The 25,922-nt window shown below is 41.5% G+C and overlaps 3 protein-coding genes across 8 annotated transcripts in view; 2 read left to right on the plus strand and 1 right to left on the minus strand.

Annotated features, from left to right (window-relative positions):
• Window positions 1-25,922, minus strand: part of ptprja (protein tyrosine phosphatase receptor type Ja) — a 76,561-nt gene that overhangs the window by 40,171 nt on the left and 10,468 nt on the right. For 2 of the 3 annotated variants that reach the window (XM_028956912.1, XM_028956914.1), the window contains 2 exons: window positions 23,480-23,735; window positions 23,211-23,328 (listed from right to left, as the gene is read on the minus strand). The gene's annotated coding sequence lies outside the window, so the exon portion shown is untranslated. Of the gene's footprint in view, window positions 1-23,210; window positions 23,329-23,479; window positions 23,829-25,922 lie in introns of all 3 variants that reach the window. The other variant, XM_028956913.1, reaches the window with a different exon arrangement.
• Window positions 1,907-18,629, plus strand: ptpn5 (protein tyrosine phosphatase non-receptor type 5). Of its 3 annotated transcripts, none has more exons than XM_028956918.1 (13): window positions 1,907-2,097; window positions 9,250-9,449; window positions 9,896-10,015; window positions 10,127-10,204; window positions 10,469-10,707; window positions 12,764-12,950; window positions 13,165-13,249; window positions 13,586-13,665; window positions 14,282-14,419; window positions 14,531-14,641; window positions 15,789-15,949; window positions 16,910-17,023; window positions 17,308-18,629. In XM_028956918.1, exons 1-13 carry the CDS (start codon window positions 2,058-2,060, stop codon window positions 17,399-17,401), a joined length of 1,647 nt encoding a protein of 548 aa, XP_028812751.1. In that variant the 5' UTR covers window positions 1,907-2,057; the 3' UTR covers window positions 17,402-18,629. The 3 variants fall into 3 exon arrangements, with proteins under 3 accessions (XP_028812751.1, XP_028812752.1, XP_028812753.1); XM_028956919.1 differs by having other exon boundaries at window positions 1,946-2,101; XM_028956920.1 differs by lacking the exon at window positions 1,907-2,097 and adding an exon at window positions 2,176-2,220.
• The window catches only part of LOC114766244 (dual specificity protein phosphatase 8-like), a 34,097-nt gene continuing 30,719 nt past the window's right edge, over window positions 22,545-25,922 (plus strand). Inside the window, exons 1-2 of one of the 2 annotated variants that reach the window (XM_028956916.1) lie at window positions 22,545-22,742; window positions 23,520-23,759. In XM_028956916.1, the coding sequence (XP_028812749.1) occupies window positions 22,560-22,742; window positions 23,520-23,759 (423 nt within the window). In that variant the 5' untranslated portion in view covers window positions 22,545-22,559. Of the gene's footprint in view, window positions 22,753-23,519; window positions 23,760-25,922 lie in introns of both variants that reach the window. The other variant, XM_028956917.1, reaches the window with a different exon arrangement.

Below are 25,922 nucleotides of genomic sequence, written 5' to 3' on the forward strand. Positions count from 1 at the left end.
GATCATTGAAGCGGCTCTGAAACCAATATGGAGCAGATGTTGATTATAGGGATTTAAATCCAACTGCGAGACTGCAATAAAGTTGCACAAAGGTGCCGGAGATAACATTCCAGACCTGCCAGTGAACAGGTGCTGGTTTCCCGGGACAGAAGAACCCCGACTAATAGTTAAATACCGATAGTTAAATATTTGTTTTAGCAGGGGTTTATAAAATTAAGCCTGATGTTATTATATATATCTTTATTAAATTGATCAGTTATAATAATGTTAATTCATGTATTGAAATGAGTTTTGCAGTATGTCTATGTATAATGTCTAGTACTGCTAAATAAATATTTAATACTTAAAAATCCTATAATCCTGTATCCTATAAATACATCCTGTATTTATATCCTGTAGAAAATATTCCAGTTAAGGATGCGCCATTTTATGAGATATCTGGTTTGGTGAAAGTTTCAGCCTTTGATCCAATATAGAAAGTTTGCTGCTGAATTTCCTAATGACCTGGAAGAAGCTTAAAACAGGCCATTGATAACTAAAGTTCAAAATGTAATCATGCTGAAAAGTCCAAGTGTAAGGGATTTTTCTTCCTCATTTAAGACACAGTTTCAGTGTGCATCTGTCCTCAAGAGCAGTGGTGGTCTAGCAGTTAAGGAAGTGGCCCCGTGGTCAGAAAATCCCGATCCGCCAGGGTGCCACTGAAGCGCCACTGAGCAAAGCACCATCCCCACAACCTGTCATGGCTGCCCACTGCTCACTCAGGGTGATGGGTTAAATGCAGAGGGCAAATTTCACTGTGTGCACTGTGTGCTGTGCTGCTATGTATCACAAGCGACAATCACTTTGTTCAAGATTTGTGCATGCTGGACTGCCAATTTCCAAATGATTGTAACATTTGGCCGCTAGATGGCGCCTGAAATTGCAGGGTACAAGAAAAAAGAATGCAGCACGTTCAGGGTTGTCTGTGTGCTGTTTTTGTGAATTAATATCAAGGACAATTACCTGTTAATGAAGCTTAATGGCATCCGAAAGTCAAGCTAAACCCGTCTACCCATCTTCAGCTGGGCTGTCATCTGTAGGCACAGGCAACTCACGGACCTGCCTCATGCTGCGGCTTGATTGGCAGGCTGGGGCATTGCTTTGTGAGTTCCTCAGCTCTGTGGATGATTGGCTGCTTTAATGGAAAGCCCCCGCCGGGCACATGTACCCCCCGCAGCTGCACATTTGCGTGTTCGGCCGGTCATTCTTTGCCCTTCGCCAGTCTGTGTGTGAGCTTTCAGGTGATCGGGATGCAGGGATGGCTGTGTATGAATGAGGGGGTGGGATGCACTGCAGAAAGGAGGGTGGGCTCTTCTCTACGGCCCCTATCAACTGAGGCAACAACAGAAAAATAGAGGCTAACGGCTGTGGTGGAGACTGGTGGCAGTTTTTTTTTTCATTTGTTGTATATGTGTGATGCTAGGTGACAGAGTAGTATTATGATTTGGGGGACATCATTCACAGATCATTCAGTTTTTGTGATATCTACACATCCTCGACACACATACACCCCTCCCTCTCCATCTCTCTCCCTCTCAGCTGTCTCTCACTTTCTCTCACTCCCTCTCGTTGGTTGCCAAGGCTACAGAACAGGCTCCTATCCCCCTAAACAGCCTGAGGATCCAAACCCCGGCAGGAAAAAAAAAGGAAAGTACAGCGTGGAACTCAGCAGCAGAACCTCTGTACCTGACAACAGCCCTGTTAGAAATGAAGAGGGAGAATGAGCAAACAAGAGATTCACCACACTCCCCCGTTTTATCCTATTAGTAGGCAGAGCATTGAGAGGTGGGGGGAGTCTGTCTGGCGCACCGAGTAGAGTAGAGAGAGAGAGAGAGACAGAGAGAGAGAGAGAGAGAAAACTGCCTCAGCAGCATCATCATCTCCCCTCAGATCCTCCAACACCGCCTCCCCTCTCTCTTCCTCTCCTCTCCTCTCCTCTCCTCTCTTCCCCCTCACCTCGCTCTCTGTCCTCCACACTGATCCACTGCTCTCTGTGATGTGAATATAAATGATGCTACATGACCCAGCGCTCTCATTCCAGCCATCTATTCACAGCCTGTAGGTAAGAGCTGCTCTCTCTCCCCAGTTGTTGTTTTGCATGCGTTGGGGTCTGGATGGACGCGCTTCTGAAGATGTGCTGTGCTGCATCTTCAATGGGCAAAGCAACTCGATGATTTTCATGTGCGTGTATGTGTGTGTGTGTGTGTGTGTGTGTGTTTTTTCCATGTATATCTGTAAACTGCCTACACAGTTGGAACAGAGACTACAGGTAAAAACACTGGGCTATAATTTCCGTGATCTATGGTTGGTTGAGTGCACACCGGGAGAGAGTATTTTAGTGCCATGCCATGCTGATTTATTAATATTAATGTGATTAAATTTTTCACATTCTCTGTAGCTTGAATGATATGTATGAGCTAATGTCTTGAAAGGTAAGGTACATGCATTCAGTAGGATTACCGTTCATCCATGAGTCTCCTCGATGCGATACGGTTGGGTTCAGCATGTTGTATTACCTTGGCAACCTGTTTTTACTGTCCCCCATGTCTCTGTCACACAGACACATCAATAACACAGCACATTAGCACCTGTTTAGAGTGGTGGTGCAGTCAGGCTCAGTACAGGCACTGAGCGCTTGTCACTGCAGAGCTGCTGAGGCTTCTGGGTGACACAGTCCGTAAAGCGGCCTTTTTTTTTTGGGATGGTTTTGTACTGGTGTCCGAACCTCGGGTCTGGTTGTTTCTCTACTGCAATGAAAACGGATATGAGCCCCATCTTACAAATCCAGAGTCATCAGTTAATCAGCGTCTCATTTTCACACACCGTATGGTAATATGAGCTAGACGCCTCCTGACTAAGGACTGGATATTCTGCAGAGAAAATCAGAAACCGAGGAAGAATGAGGAGGTACAAGCAGACAATGGCACTGAAGAGATGATTGACAGATCAGCTAAGGAAGGCAAAAATTTAGTTTCAATTGATTTCAATCAGTAGTCAACAACCTGGACCCATTTTCTAATTGCATTGAGTGTGTTCATATTACGTTGAGTGTGATAACTGTTGGCACAATCAACACATTCTGGGGACAAGGTTTTGGTGAGACCTTGTAGAACATCTAATGTAAAGGTGGATGGAGATGTGAGGGCCACTACAGAGGTGCTCTAGGGGCAGATGTGTTTTATTCATAATATTACTATTATCTGTAGTAGCACTGTAGCCATCAAATCAGTCATTTCAAAATACTGCAAATTATAACCATAATGTAATTTCACAAATTAAACAAGACTAACAAACAATCATTCATGATTATAATTTTCTTCTTTTATTGTCCATAAGCCTGTTTTCTTGTTTTTGTCCAGAATCAAAAAGCAAAGGCTTAATTGTTACATTTCCTAAAATACTGGCATGTACTTAAGTGGACTGTTGACCTTTAATATTAATATGCAGAGTCTACTCTGGCTGTTAGGATGGGACCTTTCCTAATTCCAAGTACTGGTTGTTAACATTGGGTGCACCTTGTGACTAAGTGGCCTAATAGATTTTTAGAGTGGATCCCACAGATCAAAATCCTACAGATGCTGTAATTTACACAATCTGTAGGATTTGATTTAATCTGTTTCTGTTTATTCTGTTTAATTCTTCAGGTGGTCTTTACAGGTAAACTTTACAGCGCTGCATCTGTCGAATGCATAATACTGTAGTTCTCACTATATATTATATAGATGACTGTATACAGAGAGGAACTCTTCAATACTGTATGGACCTTCGGCACAGCCATGTAAAGAGGTACGAATGAAAGCCCGGGAACTGATCCTCACATGGTGTAAATGTGCCATGTTCACACGGGCAGGGGGATTCGTGTTACTGCTGGGGAGCCTGCCATGAACCAAGTGCTCGAGCACATTACTGTGTTGTTGTTAGAATGAGACAAATGTGTGGGATAGCTGCTTCTGAATCATTCTCGCTACTTGGAGGAGGAAACAGTGCTAGAAGAAAAGAGCCACAACTGGAGGGTGGGGGTGGGTATCTGTTTGGGCAGATCACTAGAATGTTTACGGTTTTACTTCTTCATCCAGTAGAGAGTCCAGCACCTTTCACATTTACATTTACAGCGTTTCTCAGAAGCCCTTATCCAGAGTGACTTACAATCAGTCCCCCTGGATCAGCTCAGGGATAAGTGTCTTGATCATGGACACAATGGTTGTAAGTGGGATTTGAACCTGGGTCTTCTGGTTCACAGGCGAGTTTGTTTTCTACTAAGCTAGACAAAAGGCCTCTATTTACAGCTTGGTGATGTTCTATGAATGTGTGATGGAAATGATGCCATCACTAAATAAAAGGCAAGCTCTCATCAGCTAGTTTCAATCCATAATTCATGAAGCACATGTAAAGAGGCCGTTTTTGTGTTTATTTCCCATGGGCAGCGCTGTGCCCACCATTTCCCACCATGGACAGTATGTGTTTACAGGTGGAAAGCACTTTGTGTGTTTCCACGGTTCACTCAGAATACAGGCAGAATTAGTGGGGCAAAGTTAACCTTGAACAACATTATCACAAAAGTTCTTAGTCTGCTGAGCCAGTGTGTTTACTGTGTGTGTGTGTGTGTGTGTTTGTGTGAGTTATAGCATACATATCGGTACATATTGGACAAAATGACATGACATTCATAATGACATTCTGTCAATGTACAATTTTTTGTCTTTCGTACATCACAGCCTTCCATCCACATAGTTGTGGGTGCTGATGTCAGTTTGGTGTACAAAATGAATCATTGCTTTTGATTTTTGTGAATGAAATAACATGACGACCTCATTCCTTTTGTGGACCAAATTTAACAAACATGCAACAAAATGTAAGTTGATTCCATAATTTTGCATTTTGTGCATGGAAATAAGCACTTGACACCTGGTGCCCCATAGGGGTGTGTGTGTGTGAGAGAGAGAGAGAGAAATGGTTGACTTCTGGTCTGTGTTTGTGTACTGCCCTGTGGTGTATTGACTGCTCCAGTTCTGGATGGAGATCTTGAGGGAGGCCTATTGTTATTTAGCCTTGGAGCTCTGTACCAGCATCCTGTCCCAGGGAATTGTGGGTGAATAATTGGCAGCACTGTGTTAAACTATTAAACAAATCTGCCTTTTAGTCATCCATCGTATTTGTTTCATTTATTGGATGTTGTTTTTTTTTTTTTTTTTTTACTAAACATGGAAAACAGCTTAAACTAATCACATAGCTCGCACTGCATGAGCTGAATGCTGTGTCCAGCCACAGTGTGAGGGAAAATGGATGAGTGTGGCTTTGCACTTGAATGTAGTGTTTTCACACTGACTCAGAATTGCAGAAAATAAAATACAAAATGTCTGTACTCTCACAAAAATATTACTAATGTTTGCACAACAGTATCTCCTGTACCATTGTCATTTATTAGTTTGCCAGTCCTCAGGCCAATTTGAGAAATAAATACATTTACATCACAGAATTGTCCATTCTCCTGCTCCTGTTACCGCACACACGCACACACACACACACACACACACACACACACACACACACACACACACACACACACACACACACACAAAAAAACAGGCATGAGTGCTCAGCTGTTCTATATGCCTTAGCTTAGAAGTGAGAGTGTCCGTTGCCATGGTTACCCCCCAACGCCAGGCTGAAGCGCGTCATCACTTCAAACAACCTTCAGAAGGAGCTGGGGGAAGAGAGAGAAAATACAAATCTCTGCCAAATAAAAAGTCCCCACCTGGATTAAAGTGAGCAAACAGGCAAGAGCCTACAATTGGTTAAATACTGCAGTGATTACTATGTTCCAGCTGGAAACATGCTATTTCATCTTAACGGATGCAGTAAATACCTGTTCATTTTTCAAACAGTCATGTTGGAATACACATCCCATGGTTGTCAAAGTGATGTCCTTGCGTTTCAGAAGAGTGAAATTGTAAAAAAGATGAACTAATGAAATTAGTTTTTTCACCGATTAAAATAACTAACATAACTGCTGAAATGATTAAACCTGGGTTAAGAACTGTGCATAATTGCATTATTCAAAATCTAAGGTCAGGGAATAATCATCATCACAACAGAAACTAAATTCTTGAATGACTGTGATTGAAGAATACTTACATGCTTGTAAGTAGACAAATCGCATATAATGGATGGTTTTGTTTAAAAGCAATAATAAAAGCATTACGAAAAAAATAACTTATTGTATTAAAAGCATCAATTCACTAGGAAGCACAAACACCACAGTTTGGGACAATGAAAAAAGTAAAGCCTATTCACCGATCATGCATACCTTGTCTGGTCTTATTACCTGGAGTTACTTCAGTTGGTTAGGTCTGGGACCGGCAACATTGTGTCAGTAAAATGAAGCAAGCTGACTACTCGAATACAGTGACTGACCATACTTTTTCTTCCTGAATATCAAGAATACATTCATCAGAAAGATTGGTTCAGGGAGCGTGAGAAAACGGGAGTGAAATTAAAGTTCTGACATTGTTGACATCTGAGGTTTTTTTGTCAGGGTGTTTGCGTATTGTAATCAAATGTTACATTACTGTATATTAGAGTGTGTGTTTTTATTTCTCATAGCAGTGTAGATGGAGCTGTGGAAAGAGTGATTGACAGTGGGGAGTGGAGAGCTGGGAGCTTTCGGGCTTCTGCGTGTTAAGAGGAAACGCTCGGCAGCCGGTGCGAAGCATGTTAGATGCCTTGTTAGGTAATGTCATCGCTTTTCAAAAGGGGCCATGGGTGATCAGAAAGGTTTTAACTCCGCCCCTCTGTGACATTTAACATCTCGTTCACAGATGACAAAGGGATGTCAGGCTGCTAGAGCAGCTGTGGATTATTCAAATGGATTATGAAGATTATTCTTTTTAGGACTACTAATCCAAATTGTTCTCAGTTTCTATTTATGTTCATTTTTGATGGACATGCAGTGTAAAGGAATATGCATGCAGCACACACCCGTTCAAAACGTTAGAACTGTTCTCGTTTTGGATAGAAAACAATTGCCAAGCACCCAATTGAAAACAATTGAGTGAAAAAAGACAAGGAAAAAAATGTAATATCTACATACATATAGAGAGACCCCATCAGCAACAATTAGGCTTGAGGTCAAAATGACCCAGATGTGTCACCTTAGCTTCAGTGATTGTGAGAAAATAATAAAAAAGAGTTGCACTGATTAAAGAAGCAAAAAAAAAATTTCATGGAAAAACAAGGACATTTCTAAATTGCCCTACACGTACACCTTTTCAAATTAAAATATTTGGTGACTTCCACCAGCAAAATTGACCTGCAAAAGTTTTACAGCGATGCCTTTCTTGATGCAACCTCCCCCTCCTCATTTACCTGCGCATGGGACCAGCACCAAGAAACACACTGTTATGTGCGTCCTCATTGGCTGGGTTCAAATTCTAATAATTATTACATTCAGACAGACATGCCTGTTTGGTTTTGTCCAACAAGTTAAAACTTCTTAAACCCTCTGAAAATGCGTATTAGTTGTGGTGTATATGAGAAAGTTCAGGCCTCTCAGGACAAGATGTACAAACTGGTCATGTGATCTGGAGCCAGCTCCGCCCAGTGCAAGGGCTCTGTAAGGGTCTGCTCACATTATTCTAATTCAGAAACTGGAGGAAAATACAAAAGCTTCTCCTCAGCACAATGTTATATGTCCTCATCAGCATGACAAAGCTTTTTAAAAATTACTATCTGAAGAAGTGGGAAGAGCTAATAATGGGCCAGGCAAAATGAAAAGAGGAGTGTGTATTATCATCATTTTAAGAGTCGTCCCAAACAAAGGAGCCAGTGAGACACACAGCTCAAGAGGCTCCAGCTGGACTGCTCAACACCCCTCTCTATTTCCGTCCAAGAGATGAGAAATAATATTTGCATAAATAATACTCATTTAAATAAAGAAGGTATTTGGAAAAAAACAACAACAAAGTGAGAGATAGGTAAGGTTTAATCATTTCTGTAATTCACCAACAATAATAGAGTAAACCTCCAATAGAACAACTATTTTTCCTGTTCATTGAATTTGTATGGAATTTTTGAACACCGTGCATTTAGTAGAACAGGTACAGGTATTTTACAGCTTATGAACAAAGGATACAACAGAACAGACTGAAGCAGGCAGAGAGAGTGAGAAACAGGTGGAACAAGAAGGTAGGAGAGAAAGTGTTTCCCAGTGAAAGGCCACGTGCTGCTGGATGGAGTGACTCATCTCTCTCTCCCTCAAACACACACACACACACACACACACACACAGTAGCCTGTGGCTCTAACAGACTGGTGCCCACCTGATGGCCCAGCCAGCCCACAGAGCACCAGAGGGCCAATCACAATGTGATGCTCGCTTGCGTCCTGGCAACCATGCCAAGAACCTGACAACAGCACTGCTGAGGGAGACAACATCCTCTCCCTGCTGCGGGGTAAAACTACATGTGTGGAACTGCAACTCATTTCTGCATGTGGTTACAGTGGAGTGTCACCAGCAAAAAAAAAAAGACACTTATTTCACACTACAAAATACCAAATTATATTTCTGCACTTTTTATATTCTGCATAGTTTTTTTCACAAACAAATTTAAATGTTCATCTTAAACTATGACATATACATTCTAGATACCAGGGAAGTATCATGATATACTGCAGCATTGTTCCACCGTTCAGTTCAGATTGTGTGACCTGGTCACATGTTGGATAATGGATCGGTGTCTGCTTCTGGAGCCACTTTATTGATCCACTATCGATTTTTTCTTCTACATATGACACAAGAATAAAAATCTCCCTTTTGACTACAAGACTACAAGATTTTCACATTCTTAATTCCAACAATATATTAAACGTATTATCTTTGTGGTTCAGAAATCTTTGTTGGATTTGCAAACACTGAAATATTTACATCATACAGTATATTGCAGGTTAAAATATTATTTTTCACCCATAGCTATAAGCATTCATTTTAAGCTTCAATGCACTGATACTGGATGCATCATGTTTCATGACTTACCGTTGTGTGTTTTTGTCCCACCCTTAGTTCAGATTGTGTGGCATTCCACAGAACTGATGGATAATGGATATGCGATAAGAATAGAAATGCCTGTTGATCTGAATACACCTGGGTACAGAATTCTCCATTTCATATAGTATGTTTTTGACAAGCTCTTTCACTCTGGTTGTCATTGGTAGGCATTCATGTGGCAAGAAGAATGACCCAGAATAGTATGACAGAGCTACAGTCTGGAAGTGACGGCCTGGAGCAGGAAAGTCAGATCTCAGGGTCCCCTGGGCCACTGGAGACAAGAAATGGCTCCCTATGGGAGCGGATCTGGAGAGCAGGATTAACAGCTGGGGGCTTCTTCAGCCTCTACATCATTTCACAAATTCTGGTGGGTAACTGAGAAAAAAACTTGACCTTGAACCCTTAAACTTTGGCTATTATAAACAATTCCGCTTTGCAATGATAGAATAAAGCCCATAAACATTGCAAATAAATATTATGGTCTGATGTAAGACTGAGGAAGGAACATTGCACATTGATACTGATGCACTTGGGTGGCACCAGTGTGACAATGTATATCACAGACTGAGAAAGAAGTGTAATGGAGTAAAACACCCAGTTGCTAAAATTATATGTGAACTTCCAGGTCTAGACCTAAGATAAATCATATGGACATTCCAAGGACACTCCAAGAGAATGACATTTAAAACTTTGCCCATTTTGGAAGTTAACTGTGAATTAATTTCAGTAATTCAGTGTGATTTTTGGAGTGGGGGGGTGCGATGCATGGGTGCGGTACACAGTCTTCGTTCACATTCTCTATATGCATTGTAGGGCATATGGGTCCTGTACATGCTGAATGGCTACCATGCATTCCCTGCTGCTCATAAAGTTCTGGACCTTTTGCAGTACCTGCTTGCATCCTCAGACCAGGACAGTTCCAGTCAAGCACAGGTCAGTGCTTTTCCATGGAAACAAAGCTGGTTAAGATAGATTACAAGTGTGCTTGCATATACATATACTAACACCATATACAGTACATTGCCCTTTCATTTTTCCCTACAGGTGGAGGTCTGGAGGGTGGAGACTTTATGCCCTCTGTTGGCCACTCTCTTCCTTGGCGTAGTCATCCTTGGCACTGGAGTAAGCTAATGATTATGGCTCTTGATACATTTACAGAATTTGTCAAGATGCCCTTATCCAGAGCGACTTACAATCAGTAGACACAGGGACAGTCCCCCTGGAGACACCCTGGGTTTAGTGTCTTGCTCTGGGATACAGTGGTTGAACCTGAGACTTTGTTGTCTTCTGGTTAATAGGCCAGCTGGTTACCCATTAGGCTACTAATGCCCTGACACCTACCTAACTACAAGTTTCAAAAACTTGCATATTTGTTTCCCATCATAGGCTCTATTTTGCATCCGGACCCTAGTGCCTGGCAGCCAACCCAACTTCCATGATGATCGCCGCCAGTCCATGAGCCGCCAGCCCTCCTTCACATACTCTGAGTGGACAGATGTCAAGCAGGAGGATTTCTTTGACCTGGACCCAGTGCCTGAAACCCCAGTGTTTGATTGTTTTATGGACATGAAAGGGGATTCAGATCCAGGAACACTCAGTGTCAAACCAGTGGGGCTCCAGGAGAGGTCAGCCATTTTTCTCCCTGCACTGAAAGTCTAGGCTCTGGGGCATTCAATCCCATTTTTACAAGATGGTTGGATAAACAAACTAAAAAGGAATTTAATTTTTGAAAAGTGCGGAAAAAAACATGCCATTGAATTCAAAGAAGAATGGCTATGCATTTATGATTATTTCTTCCTCATTTGAATCCATTGTAGGCTCAAAGGTTATGAGTTATTGAGCAGTTGTACATTTCCGAAACATGTGAAACACTGTTAAATACAAATACTTTACATTACTACCAAATTGTGGCTATGTTGTGAACACAGTTTGGCTTGATCTTGAATCAATATTGGATTTTTAATATCTTAGTTATGTCTGTTTAGAATTAGCTTATATTTGGGCACAAGCATTTCCTGTCATAATATGAACAACTATATAAGTGGTCCAAAATAAGCTTTAGCAGACAGTTCCCAAAGACACCCCCCAATCTTAGACCTTTGATGAACACAAGGAAAAACTCTTTTGTTTGGGAAGGAGTGATATTAAAAAGAGATGAAATATTATTATTATCGTGGTCCACAGATGTAAATATTTGTCTTTCACTGAATTCCTTTTAGTTCATTTTGTATAGGTTGGTACTGTACTGGTGAGTTGGGGTTGAGTCTTTACTAAAACAGCATCTCAGTGACCATTTAGTACATCTTACTCTGGTCCAACTTAGCAGAGGGTTCCAGGTTTATTTGAATAAGTACAAGTGACTTGGATGCCTAAGTACATGTTATACTTCAACATTGCCATGATTGGGGCCGTCTAGTGACAGGCTAGGTGAGGTGTCAGTCACACTATGTGTGCGTTTATCTGATATAGAAATAATGAACCTGGATAGATTTGTCTCAAACCCCTCAAATTTTTGTAAATATTTTATTATGTCTTTCCTTGGGACAACACTGAAGATTTGACACTTTGAGTACAACCCGGGCAGTGGTGGCCTAGCGGTTAAGGAAGCGGACCTGAAATCAGAAGGTTACTGGTTCCGAGGTGCCACTGAGCAAAGCACCGCACCCACACACTGCTCCCCGGGCACCTGTCATGGCTGCCCACTGCTCACCAAGGGTGATGGTTAAAAGCAGAGGACACATTTCGTTGTGTCACCATATGCTGTGCTGCAGTGTATCACAATAACAATCACTTCACTTTCTCACCCCAACGTGAGAATGAAGCGAAAATAGTAGATTGTTTGTCAGGGTCTAGGTGCAACATTTTAATATAGTTTTAATGACCATTCTATGGATATGCCCATCACTCAAGAACAAATTGAGTAAATGCTGCATTTACATTGGCTTTCCTTTCAAGCAGTCTTTGAGATCTAAAGTTACCCCTCGAAACTTGCTATGATTTATTTTTCTTCAGTTCTTCAAGTTCTGTTACTGGGACATGTCCACTACTCAAGAGTACATTGTTTAATTGCATATGGGTTTCTGATTGCTCTGCTGCTTTTTTGTGTTTACATTGGCTTTCCTTTCAAGTGGTCTTTGATATCTAAAATGATGTTGGTTTGTAGATGACTGGAGCAATGGGGCAAAAATGCTTGCCAGCTGCCTTAATCGAGCTTGACATCATTCTGATAGTGTCATGACAGACAGATGCTATAGACGTGTATAACAGGGAGGGATGGACTCAATAATGGCTATGTATTTAATAGGTGTTAGCCTTGTTAGTGAAAAACGTTAAAAAATATATAAGCTGTGACCATTAATATGGTTTTTGTTGCAAATGTAATACTCCTGTAAGCTTTAGCTAGTGCTAGTTTTGGTTTGGTCTGTTCTAAATTGTATGAATTATTTTTGTGTTTTTTTTCTTTCTTTTGAATGTGTGGATATCTCATTTCCCAGTTGTTCATTTTAATCCAGCAGTGGCGTGTCACGGTGTCAGTAGTGTATGATGCATGTGGTCTATGTGATCTATATGTTATAGTTCTGAGCTGTTAGCAGACAGTTGGTTAGGTCACTAAGTGTCACGTAGAAAAGAGTTACCACAAGAAACACCAGATCTCAGTGTTAAATCCCTCAATGTTGACAGGAGAGGCTCCAATGTGTCTCTTACTCTGGACATGTGCACCCCTGGCACCACTGAGCCCTATGGAGCCCTTCTGTCGCCACGGGAGCAGTCCACACAGGAATACCTGCAGAAGGCTTCTCATGTGCTGACGGCCGCAGAGCTACACTCCCGGGCACTGGATGACGCAGGGCTGCAGGCTGAGTTCTATGTAAGTCATTGAAAGGCACTGTGACAATGGTCAAAAATCAACACAAGTGGATTAAAGCTGCTGAATTTTGAGCTTGAATTACATTTATAAAGGCCAAAGGAACACATGTTTCTCTCTGCTGTTACTGAATGTTATAATGTGCTAAATAACCTGTGTGTACTATATAACTTTTGATTGTTATGTCCACAACCAATATGAATACGCCTCCCAACAGGAAACTCCAATGAATTTTGTGGATCCAAAGGAGTACAACATACCTGGGGTGGTGAGGAAGAATCGGTACAAAACCATCCTGCCCAGTAAGTAGTCCTAATTGCAAATAGAGCACAATATTCTGTTGTGAAAAAAAAAACATATATCCCCACTAATCCATTGGACTGAAAACCTCAAATGTGTCCCACTGTTGATGAATGTATTAGAATGTAATCTTTGTTACAATATTTGCATGATATCACTGACGTGATCCAACAACATCGGATTTCAAAATGCGTACAAACTGTGGATCTGATTCTGCTGTCGTCATTGTGCGTTTAATGCTCGTGACATTAGCAGTGAGAAAGCGCAGGTGTACAGTGGACAGATGGGAAATGTAAGCTCCGGTTCACATTGGCTGAAGCTGCATGCTCCTGTTACAGATACTCACAGCAGAGTTTGCCTTAAAGCGACAGACAACGATGACTTTCTCAGCACCTACATCAATGCGAATTACTTGCTGGTAAGCCTCTGTGTATTAAAAAGTAGTAACATTTGTTTTATTATATAGTCAGAACAATTAAATTTGTTAAATTAAATTAGTGATATAAGAGAGTTAGAAGTATTAGAAATACTGTACTAGAATTATTAGGAATGTTGTAATTATGATATGGAGAGTATAAGTATAAAAATACATTGTTAACTGTGCAGTATTTATTATGTACAGTTATTGTTCTGCTCCCTACAAGTGAAAAGGGAAATTGATTGTTTTGTCATTTTGATACAATGCAAGCAGAGCACACAATGTACATTAAAAGAGGGATATACATTTGCTCAAGGGGACCTCATTGGCACCATGGCGGTTCGAGATTTTGGTTACGAGTCTGCTTCCTTACCCCCTGCAAGTCTGATCCAACACAAATTTCGAATTTGGATCTATGACATCTGTAGCAGTAAAGGAGCATGACTGTCAGGGTTTAGGGAAAAGTTATGAACCAGGCAATCACTGAGTCATCAAACAAGTGATTGCATCCTGCTTTTCAACAAATAATATTTTCTGCACCTCTAATGAGGTATGATCAATAGTAAGGAGTGTTTGTGTGTGTGTATATGAGGTCAAATTTTAAAATGTGTGTCAGGGCTATGGAGGAGAGGAGAAAGTGTACATTGCCACCCAGGGCCCCACCGTCAACACAGTCACCGACTTCTGGAGGATGGTGTGGCAGGAACACTCACCCATTATTGTTATGATCACAAATATTGAGGAAAAGAATGAGGTCAGATTTATCTTTATGTTATCTATATATGTGTCTGTCTGAGTGCAGGAATACAGTAAAATATAAATGTACTGCAATATGACCAGCATCAAATGTGTCCGACCCCTTCAGAAATGCACTGAGTACTGGCCAGAAGACACTGCTACCTATGAGGACATTGAAGTCACCGTGAAGGAGGTCATTCAGGCTGATGACTATAGTCTGCGAACTTTCACTGTGAAGGTGACTTCTTCAAAATGCAATCATTAATGTAAACTATGTTAAATTCAGAATATTTCTAAACAATATAGATTAGATATTTAGAACATTTTATTAGACATGTGTATCTGAATTGTTTTAGCCTTATAGTGTTCACTACTCATGCAGTCATGCCAGGCAAAGTGATACTGAACCAGAGAAAATTTTATTTGAGGAAACCTTCAGTCTGACTGTGATATATTTACTTCAATCATTTTTATTGTATCGCTTTCCTGTAACTTAATAGGACAGGGGGTCCGGATTTATCCAGAAAATGAAGTTTCTAACTTTTAGCTCTATCCACTTGGTACATGGTATTGTTACAGTTGAAGGTCAGATGCTATGCAAAGCTAAGCTTAAAGACCAAAAACACATGGTCCGTGGTCCAACACATCCATTAAACTGCCCCCTAGTGGATGTATTACTTGACATCCATACACATGTTGATATATTTATTTATAGATATAAATGGAGCATGAATAAGCCTTTATAATGTATTTCAGCTGGACAGTGATATAATTTGATAGACATTTATCTCCCTTCCTCCCACCAACTGACCAGTCTATAGAAATAGAGTATTTGCTGGAGAGGTAGTCCAAAAGTATACACTTCCAAATATTTAAATATCCCCATGAAAAGAAAATACTCATGTCATTCTAGTCATGTGTGTATTTGCTGTCTTCCTCTGGAAGTATTGCTGTCATGGCAACTAATATCCTTAGCAACACAGTGTCAGACGCAAATGAAGAAATTGTGGTGGCTGAAAATAACTCCCTATTCAGTGTGGAAGTGTGGCATGTGTTTCTTACATTTAGGAGAAAGGCGATCTGATTGGATTGTCAGGGGAGTGTGGACGTTTTTTTTTCTTTTTTGTGCTTTTGTTGTGGAGCACGTCACTGGGACGGAGTTCAGGTAGTGGTGTGTGTATACACCCATTATGCAAGAGCTTTTGTTGTCACGGTCCCCCGGGTATTCTACCTCGTTTTTGCACTGACTGCACCAATCATACTATTAGTATGACTAAATAACTGAGTAATTTGGATACAATTTGAATAAATCTGCTGTACTGGCAAAACAGACTGTGTTTTCTTCCTCACCATCTTCCATGGTGTACTGGTGTTTTGGCCTACAGTGTGATAGTGAGGAACGTAGCCTCAGGCAGTACTGGTACACATCATGGCCAGATCAGAAGACACCAGACAAGGCCCCACCCCTTCTGGAGCTTGTCCATGCTGTGGAGGAGGCTCGACAACAGGCTCCACCACAGAGTGGCCCAGTCATTGTTCACTGCAGGTAATCCACCCTTTAATGTTCCTTTATGAGTTTGGAAATGTACAAACATCGTGCTCTTTCTGTTTATTTTCTTTTTACTTTCACTGGTTCCCAGAAGGGTAGTCATGGGTGTGGAGAACCTGAAATGCCACAAAAGAAACACCCTTGGACAAGGGTGGCCACAAACATCTCTTTTTATGCAGTAATAAATAATACAGCAGGCTAGACTATATGAATGTTGAATCGTTTTGATTTTCCTCTAATGTTAATAGGAATATTATGATTTAACATATGATAAAACATAACATATTATTAACATATGATAAAACAGCAATTACGTGGCCAACTATTCATTACAGTCAATACAGTCAGTTAAAAGGATATCAATCCCTCCACCCAGGAAGTATAAGCATGTTGCCACTCAACAAGTATAAGCTTGTTGTCATTTTCAAATGAAAAGTTCACTTGAGTGGCAACAAGACAATCCCCAAAAACAAAATGGTGGCACAGACTCTTGCTACAGATGGCATATGTTCCTGGTACCAAAGACACTCCAGCTCCTTCAGCATGGCATAGATGCTGGTGCAAGTTTTGCTGTGTCTCTCAGCAGTCAGGAGCATCGGTCTAGCAGCAGTACTGGTATCTTCTCCTCTCTGTGTGGAGAAACACTGCCAGAGCTAAACAAAATAACCTCCAGCAGGCTACTGATGCACATCGCCAGAAAACACCAGAATTGGTGCGTCCACCTCTGGCAATTCATTCTCTCCTTAGATGAGAGCAGGTTCACATTGAGCTAGTGTGTCAGATAGAAACGTGTAGATTCACACCTTCATCATCCAGCATGATTGGTTGGGCAGTGGGTTTCATCTAACATTCTCCAGCATGTCCTACAAGATATATTTTTTGATTAATACATTTCTTTTCATATGTCATTTAACATTTTGGCTCTTGTTTTTTTTTTTTTTTGGCTTGGTTCCCCAGCGCAGGCATTGGTCGCACTGGATGTTTTATTGCCACAACCATCCTCTGCAAACAGCTAAAGAACGAAGGAGTGGTAGACATCCTGAGGACCACTAGTCAACTACGACTGGACAGGTATAGCACTCACAGGCCCACCTCCATGATAAAGACCAAGACATAGCAGTAACATGGAGGAGGCAAAACAGGTGAAATTATTGCGCAGTATGTGCAGGGAAATACAGATAAACACAACCGGACACTCAGGTTTACATGGGAGATCCTTCAGAGAACTCTGATGGAGCTATGCCTGGAAGTCAAAGTACAGACTCTGCACACCCACACTTACTTGGGATTGTGTGATTTATGTGTGGATGGATGGAAAAACAAAAGCTAAGTGGAACCTTTCACTTGTCTTCCAGGGGTGGTATGATCCAGACTGCTGAACAGTACCAGTTTGTGCACCATGTTCTCAGCTTGTATGAGAAGCAGTTGTCCTGTGCCACAGAGGAATAGTGGAGATATCCTATTCACCCTCTGCCCACCCTACACCTGTGAAGAAAAGGCCTTCTACCCTACACAGTACCTCAATCAGCAGGTCCAGCGATTTACCAAACTTCTTAGTGCACTTGATCTACAGCATCTAAAACTGCCTTGTCAAGACCCATCCTTTAAAAAAAATAAAAAATCACGCCAGACCTCCCCAAATGATCTGTTTATCCAATCACAGGTCCAGACAGTTCACCATGACCCAGCATCCTTTCTCTCATCTTAGAGCTTCAGGAAACTGTGAAAAGATCCTTGGGAGGTTAATGGTCTTCAATGCCATTGGTTATGTGCACAATGTACACAAAAAGTAGCTCAAGATGAAAAAAGAAGGCATAAGCACACAGCCTGAGAGTTCTCCAGATCCATTGTCCCTTGCCCAAACACAGAAGCAAGAGGCGCAGAATGTAGTGCGGTGGACAGCCATCAAAACAAACTGGTTCACAATGCATCATTCAGCGTTTGTTCCCATTCGAAACAAAAGCAGAGTGACCATGAGAAAAGTGGCGTTTTTTTGTACAAATTGCTCTCCGTACACCGGCATTGTTCCAATGATCTTCTGATCACGTGATCTGAGGTTTTGATCAGGGATGCTGTGCTGCATCGTGATCCGCCAGGTGCACAGAGTCAGAGTAATTCTCAACCGGGTAGAACTGACCCACAGCACACATCCCATTTGCAAAGGACAAGGGTGGGAGTGGGCTGTTCTCTCAACAGCCAGTTGTATGCGACTGTGTGTGTATGTGTGTATGCATGTAATAGGCGTGGATAAAACCGAAAGGTGTAAGACTCACAAACGTGCAGTATTCACTTGTAAAAGGTGTGGCAGGACAGAGACAAATTTGATTGTCTCTCCTAATGTCCATCCTGCTACGAAAATGACAACAAGCTATAAAAGTTTGGATTTTATTTTTTACTGACATCGACAGCCTGCATTGTGGTCAGTCTCAAGGATTAGGTTAACCTAGCACATCTATTTTATACATAAATGCCTTACTGAGTGTAAGTCCATAAGTCAGTCCAGGTCCTTGTCCACCTGCCTTTTGTGTCAACGTCTCTATTTGCTCGTCATGCTTGGCATTCTTGGTGGCGTTTCGCTGGACTTGAAGTTACATTGATGCTGCACCTCAAGATTTTATGTGATCAAAAATGCCGGTACACTGTTTATCATATTACTGTCAAGGATGTACATAACAGCTTGCTTTGGGAGTGTGGCATATTTTTGGTGAGGGGGGGGGGGATTCTCGGGGGCATGGGGTGACTTTTCAGGTGACTGTCTGTCTTCGGCTTGCCTAATGAACTCTCTTTTCCTTGTTTGCTCGTTTTTATCCTGTTGACTTGGTTGACATGGGCTTCAATTTGTACATGAGTCTGGTCATGCTTTTATTGGTCTCGGGGTGTATCATTTGCAGCAAAATGGAACTGAAGCATTGTTCTAGGTGGCAGCTCCATCAAATGGTCTGACAGCTCTTGGTCTTTTTTGAATTCTTTTAAATTTCAGTCTGCACGACAAAGAACAATGAACTATGTGTACATGTGTACCCATGGGTGAGTGTCTTTGAGTAAATTTGTGTGTGAGTGTGTGTCTGCACAGAAATTCTGCATCATCATGACCTTGTCGTTTACCCTTATTCCTGCACATGGAACAAACAGCCATCAAGGAATTACTTCTGTTCAGTCTTAATCATTTTAATTGTTGTTTGTGTTGTTTTTCATCCTGACTCCTTCATTTGAGGAAATCCTTTTTTAATGTTTGCACTGTTTACCAGTTCTTTTTTTTTATGGTAATTTTTTACATTTTTTGTTTATGGTAAACAGTATTTGGTTGGCATGATTAGCAAGTATGTTTTTTTTTTTTTTAGCTTTTCTGACTTCTGTATGTTGAGGACACTGCCAAAGAATGTATATTATTAATAATTCCATGAACAGGAGGTTTTTGTATTACTGACTAGCAAGTTATTTCATGGTTGACTTTGCTGTTCCAAAGCACCAGTCTACATCCAAAAGGGTGAAGTTTCAGTTTTTAATCCATTTAGTCTAAGGTCACTTGCACAAAATTGATGTTTTGTCACAAAAAAATACAATTTTATTAGAATATGTGAGGTCATTTTAAACGTAGTGTGACTAAATTATCTCTGGTGCTTTTTCTGCTAAATGGTGTCCCAAAATGATTTTATTATTTATTTATTTTTTGGTGTGTAGAGATGTGTGAATAAATTGCCTCCTTGGGTTTAGCAATTTTGCCACAAAAGTTCATCAATTATTTTCAGTTACACCGCCCCCCCTCCCCTTTCTTCGTCAAGTGACAGATTATCAAGAAATGACCATGATCTGTTCCACAGATATGCAATTGGTAAATAAGGCAGGAGGGTGTTGGAAGTGTGCGGGATATCTGGTGGGTTACATCATTCATTTCCCCTTGGATTTCACAGGCCTCAAGCTCCCTTCCATCGGAGTCTGGCCACAACTCGCTTCACACCCATCACCCCGCCTGCCTTCCCAGTCCCACCTGCCTGGCCCATCTGCTGCACTTGTAATTGGGCATTCCACAAACTCCACATCCACTAGCTGCTACGTCACCCTCCCATCCTGGCAGTTACATTTTGTCCAGGCTTTCCTGCTTCCATAGCAAGTAACATCTTTACAACTTCATTTATTCATAATGTGAGATCGCTCTAAAGCAGGTCCCTTTGAAGAAATTGCTTTTTTAAACACTGTCTTTATTTTTTATCAAGAATATATCTTGTTTTTTCATATTTATTTGCTATTTGAGTTTTGTCAGTGTGAGGTATTTTCTCCAGGTCAGACTTGAGAAATTAACTGAGATTTGTCTGTCTATTTTACATGCTATTTTAAATGATAGTTTGTGTGTTCAGTTGTTTGTTCATAGATTCCCTAATCCAACAAACAGATGATTTTACAATCGTTGCCTAATCTGATGCCTTGTGGTTCATGCTGTAAAGACCTACATCGAATGTAAAACAACCGAATCGACATTTCATGGCTTGTATGATTTATTTATGCTTGATCTAAAATAAAATTGAAATGCTCCTCCTTCGTTCATTTTCAAAGTACAGCAGTCAGTCATGTGCATGTTTGTGTGTTTGTGTGTGTAAAATAAAGTGATGCTGTCTGTGCTGGGTTGAACATTCTAGACAGGCCTGTCTTCTGTTCCTCTGATTCATTTTCTACCAGTATTTTTCAGAACTTTTCCTATTGCCATGGCAACAGGCTGGAGAAGACTGCAGAGGAATTGTGTTGTGCGCATTATTTGATCAGCTCTAAGAGCATTGGCCAGCCACTCTGCTCAGGAGCGTGTAACAGGTTTCCTAAAATGTGCCTGTGTAGTATTAAAGGTGGATTTTAAATCCTGGACTCATTGGCATTGTTTCTAGGTTTGCCGGCTAGTTCAATGTAATTCAATACGCTGAGGTGGAATACTTGTTTCCTTTTTTAAAATCTCCCCGAGAGTCGTATATGCTTAACATGACCATAACACCAGTACAGCTATCACTGCACATGCATAATCCGTGTTTCTCAAACAATGTTTGTTTCAGATATAAAGCAATGAAATATAGTCATATAGGCATTTCTGGGTGAAAAAAAAAGCTACAAATCCCTGCTTTCCACTACAGTTAGGCTCCAGAGCCCATTTTTAGTAGCTTAGAATCAGCACTGTACTAGTCCTTATAATTCCTGTCAAATATTTGGTTTTCAAGGACACCATACTGAGTTTCTTATTCTAATGTACCGGGAACAAAATAAATGTGATACTAGCCAGGAACAAGGGCTTCCAATCCTGTTTCTGGAGACCCCCTGGCAGAATGTTTTCCTTCCAACCATCTGTGCTTTCAGCCTGTCACATACATCATTAGGTAGGTAATAATCACCTGAACTGCTCCAGGAACAGTTCTGTAAACCCCTGGCCTAGTGGCTTTCAGATCTGGCCTGTGAGGTGGCAGTTTCCAGCCCCTCCAGTTGTTGGACTGTATAATGTTAAATGCAATACAATTTTTTTCACTCATGTTTGATGCACTATGTCTTTATTTTCACTAATGGTACGTTCCTGAGTGTTTAGCGCCATAGTTTGTGTAAGTGTGTGAATTCCTCTTTTGATGTGTATATGTGTTTTTCCCTTTTAGGCCTGATGGGGAGGAGCTCTTGACTCATGGCTCCGCCCACTGTCTGGTGATTCATTTGCTGCAATAATATGAGGAGACCTGAGACTGGAAGACAGTGGCCTAGGGATCACAGAAGAGTTTGGAGTGGAGTTGTGTGGTTTAGAGAAAAAGAGAGTATTGGAGTTACTGTTTAGCGTGCTTTTTTTTTTTGTTGGTTGTACGTGTGAGGATTCCCCTCTGTTTTGGCTCTGGTTGAGGGTTTTGCACTGTAAAAAAATACATATTTATTGCAATTTGGTTCCTCCTTTTCATTGTCCACCTTGTACAAATTGTCCTTCCGCTGAGACAACACAGCAACCCACAACTGTATAGATTGCTCCTAAAGGCATAAGTCCCTGTCCCCTAAATTGTCTAAAAGGGGAACACACACGCACAGCAGCCACACACACAACCACTACAGCCCTAGGACAAGGGACGTAACCCTAACAACCTCTTTTTCTTGAATTTGTAACAATTTATTATTTTGCATTTCATTCGATTCCTGTTTGTGATTACATCCTTTTCGGTGTCGTCACAGCGCCATCTACTGTTCACTCTGTTTTCCCATGCCAAATTTCACACGCTTGTATTTTAATAACCAGGGTTTATCGTGCGTTAATGCATGCATTCATTTCAAGCCCACTTGTTGAAGCGCTTACTGTAGTACAGGACCATGACGACACGGCATCCCACTGGCATCAGGGGATTTAAATCGGGTGGTTTATAAGAACTGTGCACATTCCAGCGGACCCTCCCTCTCCGCATCTCTGTCCCCGTCCAGCAGTCGCGGTGAAACTGTGAATCTTTACTACGGCTTTACTACGCCAGTGCGACATTCGCGTCCGATTCCGAATCCTTTCACCGTTCCCGGTCCTTCAACTCGCTCAGCTTAAAGGTCCGAGTTGTTACTTCAGGAAAAGCACTGCGTTCGAATATGTGGTGATTAAAATATTTAATGAACGTGTTTAATGAACGAAACGAGCGAGAGGAGCCGCCTGTGTTCGTTCGTTAAGAAAGAGCCGTTCGCTCCGCAGCGGCTCCGCCGCGCTGGCCTGCGCAGGGATGCTGCTGAGACATGGCCGTCATGTTCTCTTATAACTCCCGTTCACTCTGACTCCTTCAGCGAGGCTCCGCCACGACCGTCGTGCGAGGTAAAACGAGGTAAATGCTCGCGGTATTTTAAAAGCCTTCAGGTGGGGTTTGGTCATCATCATGTGTCAGTTTATCATGTGTTGTGGTTGTTAGACTTATGAAATGTTGCCATCATCCAATATCTGCTGTTTTTTATTTCAAGTTTCATTCCAGTTTCATTAAATAGACTTCCCGGCTGGGAAATAATAATTCAGCTTTCGCTGGTGTGCTGGTTCATGAAATGATCAGTTGCATGCAGGGCCTCTGTTTGCTGTTTGGAGAACACAATGAACAGATTCTTCCAGCAGTATACGCCCTCGTTCCTGCATTCTTCTTTTGTCATGCATAACACTTGTTATTTCTACAAATACATTTAAAAAAAGCATGCATTAATCATGGACCGCGCTCTGGTGGGATGAACAGATTTCCCTTGCTACTGTAAAACATTAATAGGCTGACCACACACACACACACACACACACACACACCTTGGAGGTCTGGCAGCTGAAGCCACAGGGCCGTGTCTCTGTCTGCTCGTAGCCAAGTTGCCCAGCTCCTCTGGGTGTGTATGTGCGACTGGGTCTTGTTTTGGACATCACTGGGCATCTGAGACGCGGGGAGGAGGAGGAGAAATGAATCAGGCATCGTTCTGTTTTTAATATTCTGCCCTCATCCTAGTTCCATAAATCCCACTGCTGGTGCGTGACTGCCGTTGGATGACTGTGCTGTTTGTGCTGCGCAGCCCTCCCTCCCTCACCGTGTCTCTGTCTGCTTCCCTCCACCCCCACGCCCTCCAGCAGGCTGCCATGTCTGGGCAGAAGAGCCAGTGCGGTGGGATCGACACCCAGAGTCTGGCTGGGCTGCTACAGTGCCGGACCGTCCACCCGCTGGTCATCGACAGCCGCACCTTCTCCGAGTACAACGCCTCGCACGTCCTCAACTCCATCAACGTCTGCTGCTCCAAGCTGGTGAAGCGGCGTCTCGCGCAGGATAAGGTGTCAGTCGCTGAGCTCCTGCAGCCCAGTGAGAAGATGAAGGTAAAGTATGGTCCCATCCAGACCAGCATGTTTACTGCTGAGTCCATGACAGTCAGCAGTGCTGCAGGCCTCATATAAAAAAAAGCAGAAATCAGCTAATTTGGGAACATTTTATGTAACATTTTTATTTGAAAGTTTTTAATTATAGTTTATGATGGTATAAACAGATCAGTCATAATGTTATGACTGATCAGAACAGATAACATTACGATTATTAACAGTGAGTAACATTGATTATCTGTTGAAGTTGAGCTTTATTGTCATTTCAGCTACGTACATGTTAGACCGTACATGGTGAAACGAAACAACGTTTCTCCGGAACCTGGTGCTACATGTAACATTTAAGCAACTAAACAAAGTTCTGACAAAAAGTGCACATGTGCGACACAGTCAAACTGCGCTGCATAAAGTGCAAACATAATAAATGTGCAAAGTATAAATAGCGGTAAAAAAATGGGTGGTAGTAGCCTAGTGGCTAATATGCTCGCCTATGAACCAGAAGTCCCAGGTTAAAATCCCACTGACTACCATTGTGTCCCTGAGCAAGACACTTAACCATGAGTGTCTCCTGGAGGACTGTCCCTGTCACTGCTCTGGATAAGGGCGACTGATAAATGCTGTAAATGTAAAAAAATTGTGCAAATACTGCTGTGCAAAATAGAAGAGTGCAATAATAGATAATATTACTCAGTATAACAGAGGTTTTGTGTGTGTGTGTGTGTGTGTGTGTGTGTGTGTGTGTGAGTGTGTCAGTCCAGAGTGGAAAGGTCCTGAGTGTTCAGGTGTCTGATGGCCTGAGGATAGAAGCTGTTGCAGAGTCTGGATGTGACACACAATTTTCACAATGTCAGTCTTTCACTTCGCATTGTGGAAAATGTTCGTTATGGAGGGAAGAGAGACTCATTACAGGGTTGGACATATATTAGGCAGCAAGTGAACAAATTTCACATGTAATTTCATTTCATTCAACTGTAATTTAATTTTAAAATATTATTCCATTACACTTACTGGAGGAAAATCAGTAACTAAATTACAGTTACTTACTGAAAGATTCATTATTACAATTTTAGTTACATCTTAATATTGAATACAACACCTTGTTGATATGTTTAATATTAGTGGTGTAGCAGGAATCATGGGTGTGGTATTTGTTAATCAGTGCTCAGTGACTATTAAAATCCCTGACGAGTCGCCGGTCCCGACATGGAACCTGTCTGTTCGAATGTTGGAGCTGGACTGGCATATGTCTGTAAATATGGAATCTATTATTAGAACCCACAAAACACAACCTTCACATGCTTTTTTATTTATTTACGTGACTATACAGTGTCCTTAGAATATACTACATATTGTACATCATTTTCTTGTGTCCACATAGAAAGTCTCTGCCCAGATGTCCCTGTAGTAGAATGAAACTCTACTGCTCTTCGTTGTTTAATTGTTGGCTGGGTTACAGAAAGAGGGAATTGTATTTGATTTTTAGTAGATTATTTGAAGTTGTAGTTCAGATGGTGGAGGGCCGTTCATTGAGTTTTTTTTTTTTTTTTACCTGAGTTTGGATTTGCATTTGGAAGAGAAAACAGAATTTGAATCTTTTTAATGACAATATTTAGGGATACAGCACAATCTGTACGTTTATTTCATTTAGATAGTAGAGTAATTCTAATACTATAATACTGAAATGTATGTAAGCTTTAAGAGCACGTTTGTTGCAACCAGTCTGAAATTGTACTTTTCCTGGGGGAAGTGATTTCAGTACCATGTACCACCACGCCTACGTAAGGGTTCTCCTAATGCCAAATTCAATATTCTGATCCCATGAATCGGTGGGCTCTTTTAATTTTCTGGTCAGTAAATAACTCTTTTACACCTGGGTGACTTGGGATGGGTACCAAAACCTGGTATTTAATCGGCCCCAGTGCCTATTAAATTTAATTTACATTTACAGCATTAATCAGACACCCTTATCCAGAGCGACTTACAATCAGTAGTTACAGGGACAGTCCCCCTGGACTGGGGTTAAGTGTCCTGCTCAGGGACACAATGGTAGTAAATGGGATTTGAACCTGGGTCTTCTGGTTCATAGGCGAGTGTGTTACCCACTAGGCTACTACCACCCATAATTATAAAAGACTGAAGTATCGATAAGCTCAAACGTTAATG

This window comes from Denticeps clupeoides, chromosome 16 (assembly GCF_900700375.1).
Source record: "Denticeps clupeoides chromosome 16, fDenClu1.1, whole genome shotgun sequence".
NCBI lineage: Eukaryota > Metazoa > Chordata > Actinopteri > Clupeiformes > Denticipitidae > Denticeps > Denticeps clupeoides.